At 37.2% G+C, this 12,662-nt stretch overlaps 1 protein-coding gene across 1 annotated transcript; it reads left to right on the top strand.

Annotated features, from left to right (window-relative positions):
- Positions 1-402: 402 nt before the first annotated feature.
- LOC116245496 (uncharacterized) lies at positions 403-1,461 on the top strand. The gene is made up of 2 exons (XM_031617006.1): positions 403-837; positions 931-1,461. The coding sequence occupies exons 1-2, from the start codon at positions 403-405 to the stop codon at positions 1,459-1,461; spliced, it is 966 nt and encodes a 321-aa protein (XP_031472866.1).
- Positions 1,462-12,662: the final 11,201 nt, after the last annotated feature.

Raw genomic sequence — 12,662 nt, 5'->3', positions numbered from 1 at the left:
TCTCCTTTTCGTCCAATCCCCATGGAGAAACCGTCACCGTAAGTCCATGCAATGTGCAATATCTGATTGATGCTTCTCAACAAGCTGAAATCAACACAATTATCGAATGGTATCTGAACAAGGTCTTCAAATGCCTCGGGACCGCCAAGCAGGACAGATTGCACTTAGCATCAACGTTAAAAATGGGGATCTTTTAGTCCCCACCGACGTTAATCATTAAACATACACCCTCTCTCTTCAAAACCACTAAAACTGGGAACTGAATGCCGACTACTATCCTGGCTTCCTAAGAGGATTTGAAACTTTCTCTCAGCTGTTCACAGTCAATGAGCAAAAAAGCATGAAGTGGCTGGCCTTCCGATTTTGGTGGAAGATGCTCCTTCTTTCAAGTGGCGTGGATTGATGATTGACACTTCAAGACACTTCCTGCCCGTCTCTGAGATCCTGAAGGCCATTGACCATATGCTTTACTCAAAGCTGAACGTCCTTCACTGGCACATCATCGACGAGGATGCCTTCCCTATGGAGGTGCCAGAAGTGCCTGAGCTCAGCGAGTTCGGCCATATCGGTGGGATTTTCACAGTTGCTGACATCAAGACTGTTATCGAATATGCTAGGATTAGAGGAATCCGCGTGGTGCCAGAGATCGACTCTCCTGCTCACACCCAATCGTGGGGAAGGAGTGAAAAATACAAGGACATCACTCTCACATGCAACGGAATCTATATGGGCCAGTTTGATCCCACTCTCGACCTGACCTGGGAAGTAGTCAACGATGTCATGAACTACGTCAATGACACATTCGATGACCAGTACGTCCACTTCGGAGGAGACGAGGTGGTCGAGGATTGCTGGGGACAGCGCAGAGCATCACCGACTGGATGAAGGCCAACAGCATCGCCAACTACTCTGAACTGTCGATTACTATAGACAACAGCAGAAAAAAGTCTGGAGAGGTATTTCCCAACCAAAAAGGTGATCTACTGGGCAAACGAAGACATTGATCTTCCCATGCAAGATGAGGACGTCATCGAATGGTGGGGAATAAGCACCAACGTGGGAAGGATGGTCGGAAGAAAAAACGAAGTCATTTTGTCCAACTACGATATCACCTATCTCGACATCGGCTTTGGCAACTTCTACGGCAACGTTTACGGAGTCTATGAGGACTGGAGGAAGATGTACAGCTACGAGCCAAGAGTGCCTTCAGTTAACGTCATCGGTGGAGAGTCATGCATGTGGAGCGAACTCACCAACAAGCACACCTTCGAGCAGAAAGTCATCCAAAGGTCCAGCGTTATCGGTGAACGCCTTTGGAACGTCAACGTTGACATCAGCTCAGAGATAAACAACATCGCCACCCGGCTGACAGCTCATACCCAAAGGCTGAGAGAAAGGGGATTCAAGGTGTGGCCAGTCACTGTTGGTCTCTGCGAGCAGGACATGGATATTTGTTTCTGATCAAATCAATTCAATCATTATCACCTACATTACAGTTGACACATATAATTAATTGAGGCCATCACAACCAAGCTGTACATGCTTCGAAAGTCACTGCTGTCAATCACGAGATAGCTTACCTATTTTAAGAATTAAATCGTTTCAATACCCCACTAAATCATGTTATCGACCGTCAAGGATACTCACGAATATCATAACTTTATTCCATGGTGCAAAAACTCCACCATCTTGCAAAAAATATCATAAATGGAGAATTACACCCAACTTACTATTAACTTTAATGATTTGAGGGAAATCAGCTACGTATCTCATGTTGTAGTCTAAACGAATGAAGAAGGATCTACAATTACATCCATTTGCAAGGATAGTCCGCTAAAATATTTAAAATCTGTTTGGACAATCAAAAGGCATAATAAAGACAAGCAAACATCACATATTTTTTGGATTTTTAGTTTGATTCCATTCTATACCAACTTACGAGTTCCATTTTCCTTCATACTATGGGCAAATCAATGATGGAAATTTTTGTTAAAAGAGCAAAACAAAGAGCAAATCAGCAAAATCCTATTTTGAAGGTCAACCATCATCAATAGAAAGCAGATAAGTAAATGAGCTTGTTGAAGCTGGCAAGAAAGATAGGAAAAACATCATAGGCACATAAGCAATAAGTAATTTGCAAAGCTACTTATCTATAAGCCAAAATTGAGATAATTAATTGAGAAGACAACTAAATTTCAATTTAAATATCAAGATAGACAATAGACTTTCAAATACTAATAACTATGCCGAAAAAATGAACTTTTAGATAAGAAACATGCTCACACATCACAACATCTCAGCGTAAACTAAGTCTTCAAGAACTGTATTGATATTGTTGGTTATTATAAATAAAACATTGGGTATAAATCATTTTTTATTTGCATTAATAAGACTTAATGCACTATTTATTTTTTATCTCTTTAGAAATCTACGATCAAGCCTATTATGGATCATCTTTGCCTGCTTGATTTACGGATATTTAACAGTTTCCTTAACGATTATGGAATCGTGAATTGCTTTCTTGTCATCGATTTCGGTGACTACTCTTTTCTTCTTCCTCTAAAGAAAATCTAACATGTTTATTGATTTTGATTGGTATGTCTGTGGCTTTTTTCGATGAAATAGGTAAGGATTATTTTTAACTGAGCTTAAAGCTTTGCTCACTTCCTGTCTCGTTTCGTCCGTGGCTCTCTTTAAATCAGCGCGCTATTGTGGAACTAAATTAAACGCTATCTTACCTTCATTTTCTTGACTTGCTCCAAAAAAGCTGAAGAATCGGGCGTCAATTGAGAGATTTTAACTGGCTGCGTTGATACCTGTTCGATTTATATGGCTGGTATGGCCCCCATCTATGTTTAATTATATTAATAGAAGTGGATTAGATAAATAAAACATAAGAAAAATGCATATGATCAAAATTACGATTGGATTGTTAGTATTTTTCTATGATTTTTTGATGAGTAGCTTGATTGTGGCCTTTTAGATCTGACCAAGGAAAAAGATTCCCGCATTGGTCCTTATTAAAAAGTTCTTGTTCTGTTCATATGAGCTGAAGTGCATCTTTTTAGCTTTCTTTTTGTCTATCTGTTTTCTTTATTTTTGGAAAAAAGTTGCTCATAGATGGATTTTTGCTTATTCAATCTAAAAAACAAACTGAGATTCTATGCAAATAGATCGCAAAGCTTTTGCTTTTTCTTTGACTTTACTCGTTTATGCATCGTAATCAAGCTTTACTCAATTTTTTCTGCTTGGACTAACTATAATCATCCTTACTTAATGTTGGAATATGCGATTTCAAAGATTGTGAATCCTTTTCCCGAAATAATCTTCTTCGTCTCGGCTTCAAGTGCGTGCTCATTTATTTCAAATGCATCTAGGTTTTGAACCTTTGATTGTTCATAGTATTTTGTTCGTTATAATTATAATGCCAAATAAGCGAAGATCCATTCATAAGCATCAGCATATAGATCATATACTTCCTTCGTAGGCTCTCATATAGGTTGGGAACCTTGGCTTTCCCGAATCCTTATTGAATTATTGATATTTGTAAGTAATTTTTGATCCGATTTTTGGTGGCCTTTACGTTATTGGTCAGTGAGCCCACTTCCAACCTCAAATTATACTCCATGTGTATTTCTAACCCTCAAAGCACCGACCATCCCTTCGCATCTACCTGTTCCTGGCTTGTATCCGAGCACAACTGCTTCATCATCGTAAAAAGTCTTCACCTTTAGCAAAGAATTTGATCTTCTATTCTCGTAGAATGACTCAGGATCCCTTAGCATCAAACCTTCGCCTTCAGCTTTATTCACTTTATCGAGCTCGTCGAAGAGATCGGCAAAGCCTTTGCATTATCTGTGAGCATGGCATTTGATGTAGGGATTGTCGATGGATGATAAGACTTCTTCCATAGCTTTTATTCTTTGCTTGAAAGGCTTCTTGAGTCCCGGACAGTCAAAAACTAAGTATCTAACCTTTTTCCATTCCTCGTCGATGGGAGTTCCCTTCTTTATTGCTGAAATAGTTTCAGAAAACTTTCCTCTTCCGATGAATAGCTCACCATCTAGCTGACTTTTAGGCCAATTTTTGGTGAAGAACTTAGGGAAGAAGAATCGATTTCCGTTTCTGGAATACATAACTGAGCCAGTCCAGAAGCATCTAACGCCATCAAGCTTTTAACTCATGATCCATCCTGTAGGATCAAGATCTCCTTATATGTCTAGGCGAGAAGCACTTTGATGCAAGCTGTTGTAGGGCTTCCAAGCTTTGAGTGAGTATCGATGTAGTCATTATCATCTTAATCTCCACTCGCGACGCTTCTGTCGCTTTTTGCTGATGATGTGTTTCTGCTTCTATGAGAAATCGCATCGTCTGTCATTTCAGTGATTGACAATACGTTTCTGCCTTTATTTTAAGTCTTTATCTTGTTTTAGTTTCCTTTTTCTCTTCCTCCATATCTTCAACAAAAGAATAGATGAATTTGTGGCTTGCAGATTTGAATCCTTCGCTTTTAATCCATTCCTATTCTTCTAGGCAAAAAACTATAGCATCATCGTTTGTATCGAAAGATCTTATTTCAAATCCTTATTTTTTATTCTATCCCACCTTGGTAATCTTTACTCTTTTCCATTCACCTACAGTTTAATACTCTCGCTTCCTTTTTCATAATAATCCCCACTAAAAGCTCTTGTCTTTTTAGGTTAATTTCTGACCACAACAGCTGGTTTTATTTCTCTGATTTTTTAGGAGCTTCTTTGAGTGTCGCCTATGGACACACATATCCTTTGGTCAATTTATCATTAATCTTCTGGATAACAGTGGCTCGTGCAGCAGCAACGCTAGGATATTATTTTTCAATCTGTTCAGTGTGGGACTAAACCTTATCTTTGACCTTTCCGACTCTAAAAGTCACATTTTTGTTGACAAGCGTAACCTCCCAGAACTTATTTTGAGGGTGAAGCATGTAGATGGGCTTGGACATGTCATAGTAGTGATCGAGTATGAGTTCCATTGTGTATTTATATTATACTTTGGCGAAGATCGGATTTATAATTTATATTCTGTTGAAATCTATTTATGCATGCCATTATTTATCATTCTTATAATGCCTCCATTTTATCTATTTGTCATAGTCGCTCTCGTAGGGATCACGCTCAATGATTGTCCCTCAGCTCAATACGTCCAGTTCATACAAAAAAAGTCATAAACTGCCTTTCCGATCATCGATAATCCCTATTTACACCCCTCACCATAGTACCTTGACAAAGTAAACGAAAACCTGAAGAATAAAGACAGAGTTTGCGCAATTAGGTATCTCAACAAGGAGAAAAAGAACTATTAAATTGCGAATTTCGATACAAGGACAGCAGCTTAGTCGCAAGGATGGATCGTGACACATCAAGGCGTTTGTGGAAAATGCTCAACAACGAAGGACTTATTCGTCTATCTCACGACAGACCTCACGAGGCCTGTTCGCAAATGCGGTGTCAAACATTTCGCTTCTCATAATAAGCTTAGAAAATGCATTAAATCTCTAGGCTTTACCGATGCTTGCACAGAAGTGTGGTTTTGGAATACGTTAAATACGAAGAAGCATTGCGGCCTTGTATGCATGGTTTCGCTTATCTTGAGGCGTCCCTACGTGATTAATGGTGAGCTGAATAAATGCCTTCAATGTGATGAGGATATTTCTGGTCCAATTTTCAAATACTAAAGTGGGAGAACACGGCGAAACTCAGGCATAAAGAGCGAAATAGATCGGCCAGTGGACCAGATATACAATTTGACTCATTGCTACTATTGATTTTATCGGAATTGATAATATAACAATCATTTTTTTTAGATCTGAGCTATTTGGTTCACGATTTGGCTCACCTGGAAGGAAAGCACAGAGAGTTGCTCATAGTTTAGCCTCAGGATAAAGGGCTTTGCCATATTTTCAAAGGTAAAGAGCTTCACTTCCCATATTTATCTTCCATTCTCTATCACATTTACCACTGTACGTCGCACAAGTTGTTATAGAAGCTATTATCAATACGAACTCCTTTTTAGTTTTAAGGGGAAAGGAATTAACTGATGACCTTTGACACTCCTGATTGGACTTCTTTCGGAAGGCTTGAAATAAATGCTTGGATAGATTGCCCAGTGTTTATTATGTGGGATAGGAGGATGATGTATGAAGGAGGAGTGTCGATTTATTGAGTTTGGGGGATATTGAAGATTGTTTACAGAGCTGAGCGTGTGTATTCCAATAGGTGGGATGTAAATTATTAGTTAGCTATGAGGGTCTCGAAGGTTTTACGGATCTATGATGCTATATCCATTGTTAATAAATAAATGCTCACTAATTATATTAGAATGTGATATTTGGAGAAAATTACGCTGATTCAAAGATTGTTGCATCTTTGTGATATTTTTATCAAGAAAATTATCATTAAATCGCTGAAATCCTCACCTCAACTGTATCATTTCATATAAAAATCACCCAAAAGACTAAAGATGACGATGTACCGCCAACGAAATCTTTCAATAGCCTTTAAAGCCATCTACAAGGACAATTAATTAAATGCCATGCATCTGCCGCAAGATACAAAAAAGCTAAGAGTGTTTCCAGCCCTATTATAGTCTTGAAAGCAGCTCCAATAATAATTTATGTTAATAAATTTCCCCTCCGGATTATATATACTTATCGTTAGGAGATCAAATGGCTGAGCGCATCATTCAACATAAAAAAATACTCATCCCAAGCACCTTCATCCCCATCATCCGACCGTTACCATAAATAAATGGAAGAGACTAGGACCTACTTTGATTCTAAATTTTTCATAGCGCCCAACCGTGAGAGCAGGCCTCTCGGCTTGCCCTTTAGTCGTGGGTTTAGCGATCCAGCATATGATCAAAGGTTCCAGCCTTCCTTTGATAACTTCAACTTGTCATCGATGTTTGCCAATAAAACCTTGACAGAGAGTGAGATAGCTTAATTTAAAACGGATAAGAATAATGGCGGATAAATCTTTGAAACGCCTGCGAGAAAGAAAAATGAAAGTATCGGCGGAAGAGAGACCGAATAAGCGACAAGGACAATCCATAGCTAGGTCAAAAAATCAAGACCAAAATAAAAAGGATTGAGACAACTCTCGCAAAGAGCTTATGAAATCGTGCTCACGCTAAGGTCGGCTTCGTATAAATAAGTTGCAAATAAGCTAGTTGATGAGCTCAACAGCGAAAAGTAGCATGACCAACAGATCCTCAGAAGCAGGATCGAAGAAAAAGATGAGCAAAATATCAAGAGAAGAGTTTACGATGCACTCAACGTGCTCATAGCTCTGGGGGTTTTGAGAAAAGAAGGTCGAAAAATTGTAGGGGATCGATCTGTTCAACTAAAATGTGACGAGAATGATAGAAAAAGTTTATAGGACTAAATCGAGAAGAAAAAATACGAAATAGCCAAAAAGAGATAAAATCTGAAAAAAGAAGCAGCTAAAGCCAATGTCTTGCCAATGCTTATCAATGAAAACATAAATAGAATCGAGGAATGCGACAAATTCATTTTCCCTTTATGATTGTCAATGCTTCTCCTAAGGGCATCGTGAAAGCAGAAGTAAACAACTAGGGTAATTGCCAAAAGATTGAAATAAGGAAATTTATGAATTTAAATGAATTGATGAAGATGGATCTTGATTGCTACGCTGACTACAAATCATAACAAAGACTAACAAAAAAAACTTGATCTTTTTTATAGTTACTTATATAGATAAATCAATATCCTAACCTGATCAGTTTTTTGCTCTTGTTTTTCTATTTCGGTCTTTATTTTTCGATACTTTATTATAATTTCACTGGCGGCGAGGCTGATTGCGTGTTTTATCCTTGCTAACGATCTTGATTTGCCTTAGATATTCAATATACTTTGCATTTTAGCCTCTTAACTGTCGCATTGCTATTCAAGCACTTTTATCTTTGCTTGGAGTGTTTTTATCTCGTTTTTATCTTTTTTGATGTGATTCTAAAAGTCATGCACTTTGGAAAATGAGTCATTATCTTATGAGGAAGTCACAAACTTATTATATTATCCTTATAGTTATTCGTATTTTTAGATCATCTCCTTTTATTCTTCTTCAATTTATTGCTTTTACTGGCTTATAAGCTTGATTTTGGATGACAAATCATTATTAATCCTGGTTAGTTCTTGATTTTTTTAGTATAATTCATTGATTTTTTTCACATTTTATTCACACTACTTTCGCATTTACTCATACTTGTCCTTTATCTCACATCTTGATGTGTTAGACACGTTCTTTACATTTATATCTGTTGGATTATAATTAATCCATCTATTTTTATTACTATAATTATTCTATCTTCGACTGGAGTTCTTTTATTTGATTCTCATAATAATCTCTATTTTATTTATTTGCTCTTTGAGATTAGTGATGATTGATTCGTTTTAATGATCTTTTTCAGATATTTGCTTTGCTAAGATTACGTTTTCACTTTTTAATTCCTAATACGACTCCATAAATTGCTTACATGCGATGGTATCATCGTTGGCAATTTCTTTAATTATTTGAATCCTCGAGTCAATTTTAAAGAAATTGGCCTTCTCATGTATGAGCTGAGTTACGTCTATGAGAATATGAAACTATGATTGCTCATTTTTGATAAATCCTGCATTCATCAAGTCTGATATGCAATGCTCTTCTACTTCTTGCGTGATGTTTCTTTTGAAGGTTTCGACATTATCCGCAATATTGTTGATTTCTGCCTGGTAGTCGATGATCTGTTTGCTAAGTTCTTTAATAACGATATCTTTTTCGTTCAAAACCTCACGCAGAATGTCTCGGCTTTCCTTATCGAATGATGATACTCCGTTCATCCTATTGCCTCTGTAATACTTAAGCCTTATATTATTATAACAACATAATTAAGATGAGAATATAAACTATCTTCACTTTGTAAGCAGTTGCTCGATCTTGAAGATGTAACTGGTGATTTCCTCCAAATTTAAGAGCATATATCATTCTTTACGATGATATCTCTTAGATTTTATACGCTGGCCAGCAAAGAAAACTTTTCTTTTTCGTTTAGCATCCTTGTTGGAATGAATTCTTCCTTTTTTTCTTATTAGTGGGGAATCTCTTGCTTGCTTTCAGTCATTTTGGCTGTCAGCAGGATGCTTGTTGAGCTTTTTGTGTTTTTGCTTCGGTTTGAATCGGCTATTTGCTTGTTTTCGACCTGTGGAGCTGCTGCTTTTCCCAATTTCCCACTATCCTTGAGGTTGATGGTGGGGATCTCCTTTCCTCTCTTTACAACATTCGCTGAGGATGGCGTTCTTGATGTATTGCTTTCCCTTACTGTCCTTTTGCTGTCCAACTCCTTCTGCATTTTATCAAGTCATTAAGCTACAATTTTATTTTTTCTTTCTTGACGCCCAAAGGTTCTATCTTCAATGAATTAACAGTCTTTTTAACCTGTGGTTGTACGTGGGTTTCATGTGTATCGTTTTGGTGGTGTTCTTCTTGTCATTGGGCTTGGAGGTGGGATTGACTTTGAAGGTTACCGGTTATATTTAATTGATTTCTTCTTATTCATTCTGGTAATTATCTTCTTAAATAACCTCGAATTGTTGAATATGGCCGAGTTGCTCACCTTTTATTTTCTTTCTTTCGGTAAAGATTTCTCATTTTTTCCCTGCAAATATTCCATTTTTCTTTGTGGCATTATTTCTTATTTGCGAGAGGAGTGATAGTAGCGATTTTAGGTAACTCCTTCTGATAAGTCACGAATATTGGTTGAGGATTGAGAGTGCTTGCCGCCATCCTCGCAAAAACTTCTGGAACTTAGTGATCTTTTGGAGAAGTTTTCTAGTTGCATGGAAATGCTTTAGACTTCTGACAAATGTTCGTTATGCTTGAATTTGAGGAAAGTGAGATCTGGCGATGCAGAGTTGTTGTTAGCCTCAAGGGCGTTCAGACTGTTCTTTCTCCTGAAGCCTTAGTAAGATGTGTTGTGGCTCTTGCTCATATTCTGACGCTTTTATTGTTTGTTAAATAATATAATCATATCAGTTGAGAACCAGCATTTACTTGTATCGTATTCTTTCTATATATGATCATTACCTGTGAGGCAGGATCGGAACCCATGGATTTTTTCAACTCAAATATTGACCATATCCCAAGAAATAAAGCCGTTTTACTTATTTATCTTTAAGATAAGGGAAAGAGCTTAAGGATAATTGATGAGAATATCAACTAATAATTGAATTTTAGTCAAAATTTATCAAAATAGGGAAAAGCTTAGACATATAGAAATATTAGGTAATCTCCACAGAATAAAATGGCCAACATAAATTGATGGAAGCAACAGAAAAAGGTAAGAAAAATGAGCAAAAAATGAGCATTTTACGAGAAAGTTCCAAATCATAAGTTCCTTCCAAATCTTGTGAAAGAATAGAACTTCCAAAATATCTTTAAAGCCAAAACTGCATCACTTAATGAATCCAGAGCATTTGATTTGATTCATATGGAGCTATTCGTAAATGACTTGCATATCCATTGATAACTGGAAGAAATGTGAGAAGACCTTTTAAGATTCTGCTTATCTTGGCAGGAATGGAGACCAAAGAAGAAAATCAAACGAGAGACCAAAAAACTAATGAAGAAAATATTTCCCAACAGTGCAAACATTAAGCAAATCACTTTACCATCATGGCCTGGCTTCGAACAAAGCAAGAAGAAGAAAATGCAGCGGATAAACATAAAAGAAGATCCAAAAAGAGAATAAAATTCGATTATGTGATATAAGCTTATAATTTAGAATAAATTTAGACGAATCATCCGAATCCAAATCCTTCACTGCAATAGATGAAGGCAGCTGTCAACAATTTTTTCAAGATATCGTAATTTTTATACTTAGGAACCACGATTTCCTTCCAGCATGTATGGGAAATAGGCAGTTTTTTGGGATTTTCGCCTGCATTCTCAAAAGTCACAGTCACTTTGCTGCCAAGCTAAAGTCGATGCTTGATGATCCACTGCTGAACTTCAAGAAACCGACCAAAACTTCATGGTTTGCTTCACTAATGAACCTCCTGAACCATCCACTGATATTATCAATTCCATAGCCTTGGAATACAATGTAGTTAAGGACTAGCTAAGGAGTTATTTCTTTGTTTCCTGCCGTAAGGCACCAAAACTCGTTATTCCTGATCCACTTTTTGAAGATGCCAAGCTAAAGAACAGTTTCAAATCCTTTTCTGAAGGAAATCATGATCTCTTTGTATCTTTAAGTTAGCAGCATTTGGGCCGTGCATTCAAGATATTCCTAAACATTTTAAGCAGTAACTTGGATATCCTTGCCACCTTCTTTCAGCTAAACCTCTATACACTTCTTTTTGTCATCATGACAGTGAAGTAAAGATCAAGATCCTCAAAATCCTAAGGCGAGCAGTCAGAAGATACTCATATTGCTTTCTTTCTTCTGCTGGCAAAACACTCAGTAAGTCCTCATAGTCGATAGATTGCTCATAGAGAGTTTTACGAAGACAGGAGAAAATGAGACTCCGATAAGGTAGCTGTTGAGGAATGAGTTTGCCAAATACTTGCCCCAGAGCTCCATATATTCAAGTTTTTTCCTAAATAAACAAATATTTACTTATTTCTAAGGATTTCCGGATTTAGGAAGTATTCCATTGTGTTTGGATTGATCAGCTTGAAGAAAGGGTTGCGTTCGCTCTTGATCTAATTGCCAATCATGTCATAAAACTCTCTCTTTACACCACCAGCATCGATGCCGGGCTCGTTAACGAATCTAACTGAAAGGTTTGTATGCAAGCTTTTCTCAGCAATTAGGAACAGATCTTCTAAGAACCTGTTACGATTGACTGTTATATCCTTATAGTAGTTTTTGCTGCTTAGACTTATGTCCTTTTCAAGCAATTTCTTTCTTTGTTTCAATGAAAGTCCTTCCATAACCAAGGAGAATTTGGAGACAAATTCGCAATTTAGGTAAACTGATATCTAGATTTCTGCAATCTTTTATTATTCTGTGTTGTTAAAGCTGAATTTCAACTTTTTGAGACCGTATTTGTTGATTTGCGACTTCTCCAACTTCAAACATTCGATCAGTCTTGAGCATCTAAGCTCGATAAGAAGTGAATCTCCGAGTATATCTTTTCAAGCTGGGTATACAGGTTTCCAAAGCAGTCTCTTAGGTCAAGCATGAGTTAGCTTTCCTCACAATACATATTTTCTTGACTTTTGGAATAGTGACGATAGTAGTTTTGTAGTCGGCTTGTGCAGCACACACACCGATTTCATAAGGCGGATTCATTCTAACGTTGTTGATGTAGAGATAATAGTGGCCTCTGATGGTAGGAGTCCAGCTGAGACCAAGCTGCATGTTTCTCGCAATCACTTACGGCCGAACTATCGCCAATCTGTTGATATGAACAAAGATAACATCCAGTTTTCCCTTATAATCTATAGGATTGTTGTCAGGATCACAAAGCTGGATGTAATCCACCCTCAATTCGCCTGCTCTTGTCAAGAATTTCTTGCATTAATCATTGACAACATAAACCAAGTTCTCAATATTATTCATATCTCCAAGCTTCAGCTCAAGCTATTGTCCATTTGCTCTCTCGTTAGATTCTCTGAATTAGC

Source organism: Nymphaea colorata, unplaced genomic scaffold, assembly GCF_008831285.2.
Source record: "Nymphaea colorata isolate Beijing-Zhang1983 unplaced genomic scaffold, ASM883128v2 scaffold0701, whole genome shotgun sequence".
Taxonomy (NCBI): Eukaryota; Viridiplantae; Streptophyta; class Magnoliopsida; order Nymphaeales; family Nymphaeaceae; genus Nymphaea; species Nymphaea colorata.
The sequence above is the reverse complement of the archived record's forward strand: the minus strand, read 5'-3'. Positions and strand labels throughout refer to the sequence as shown.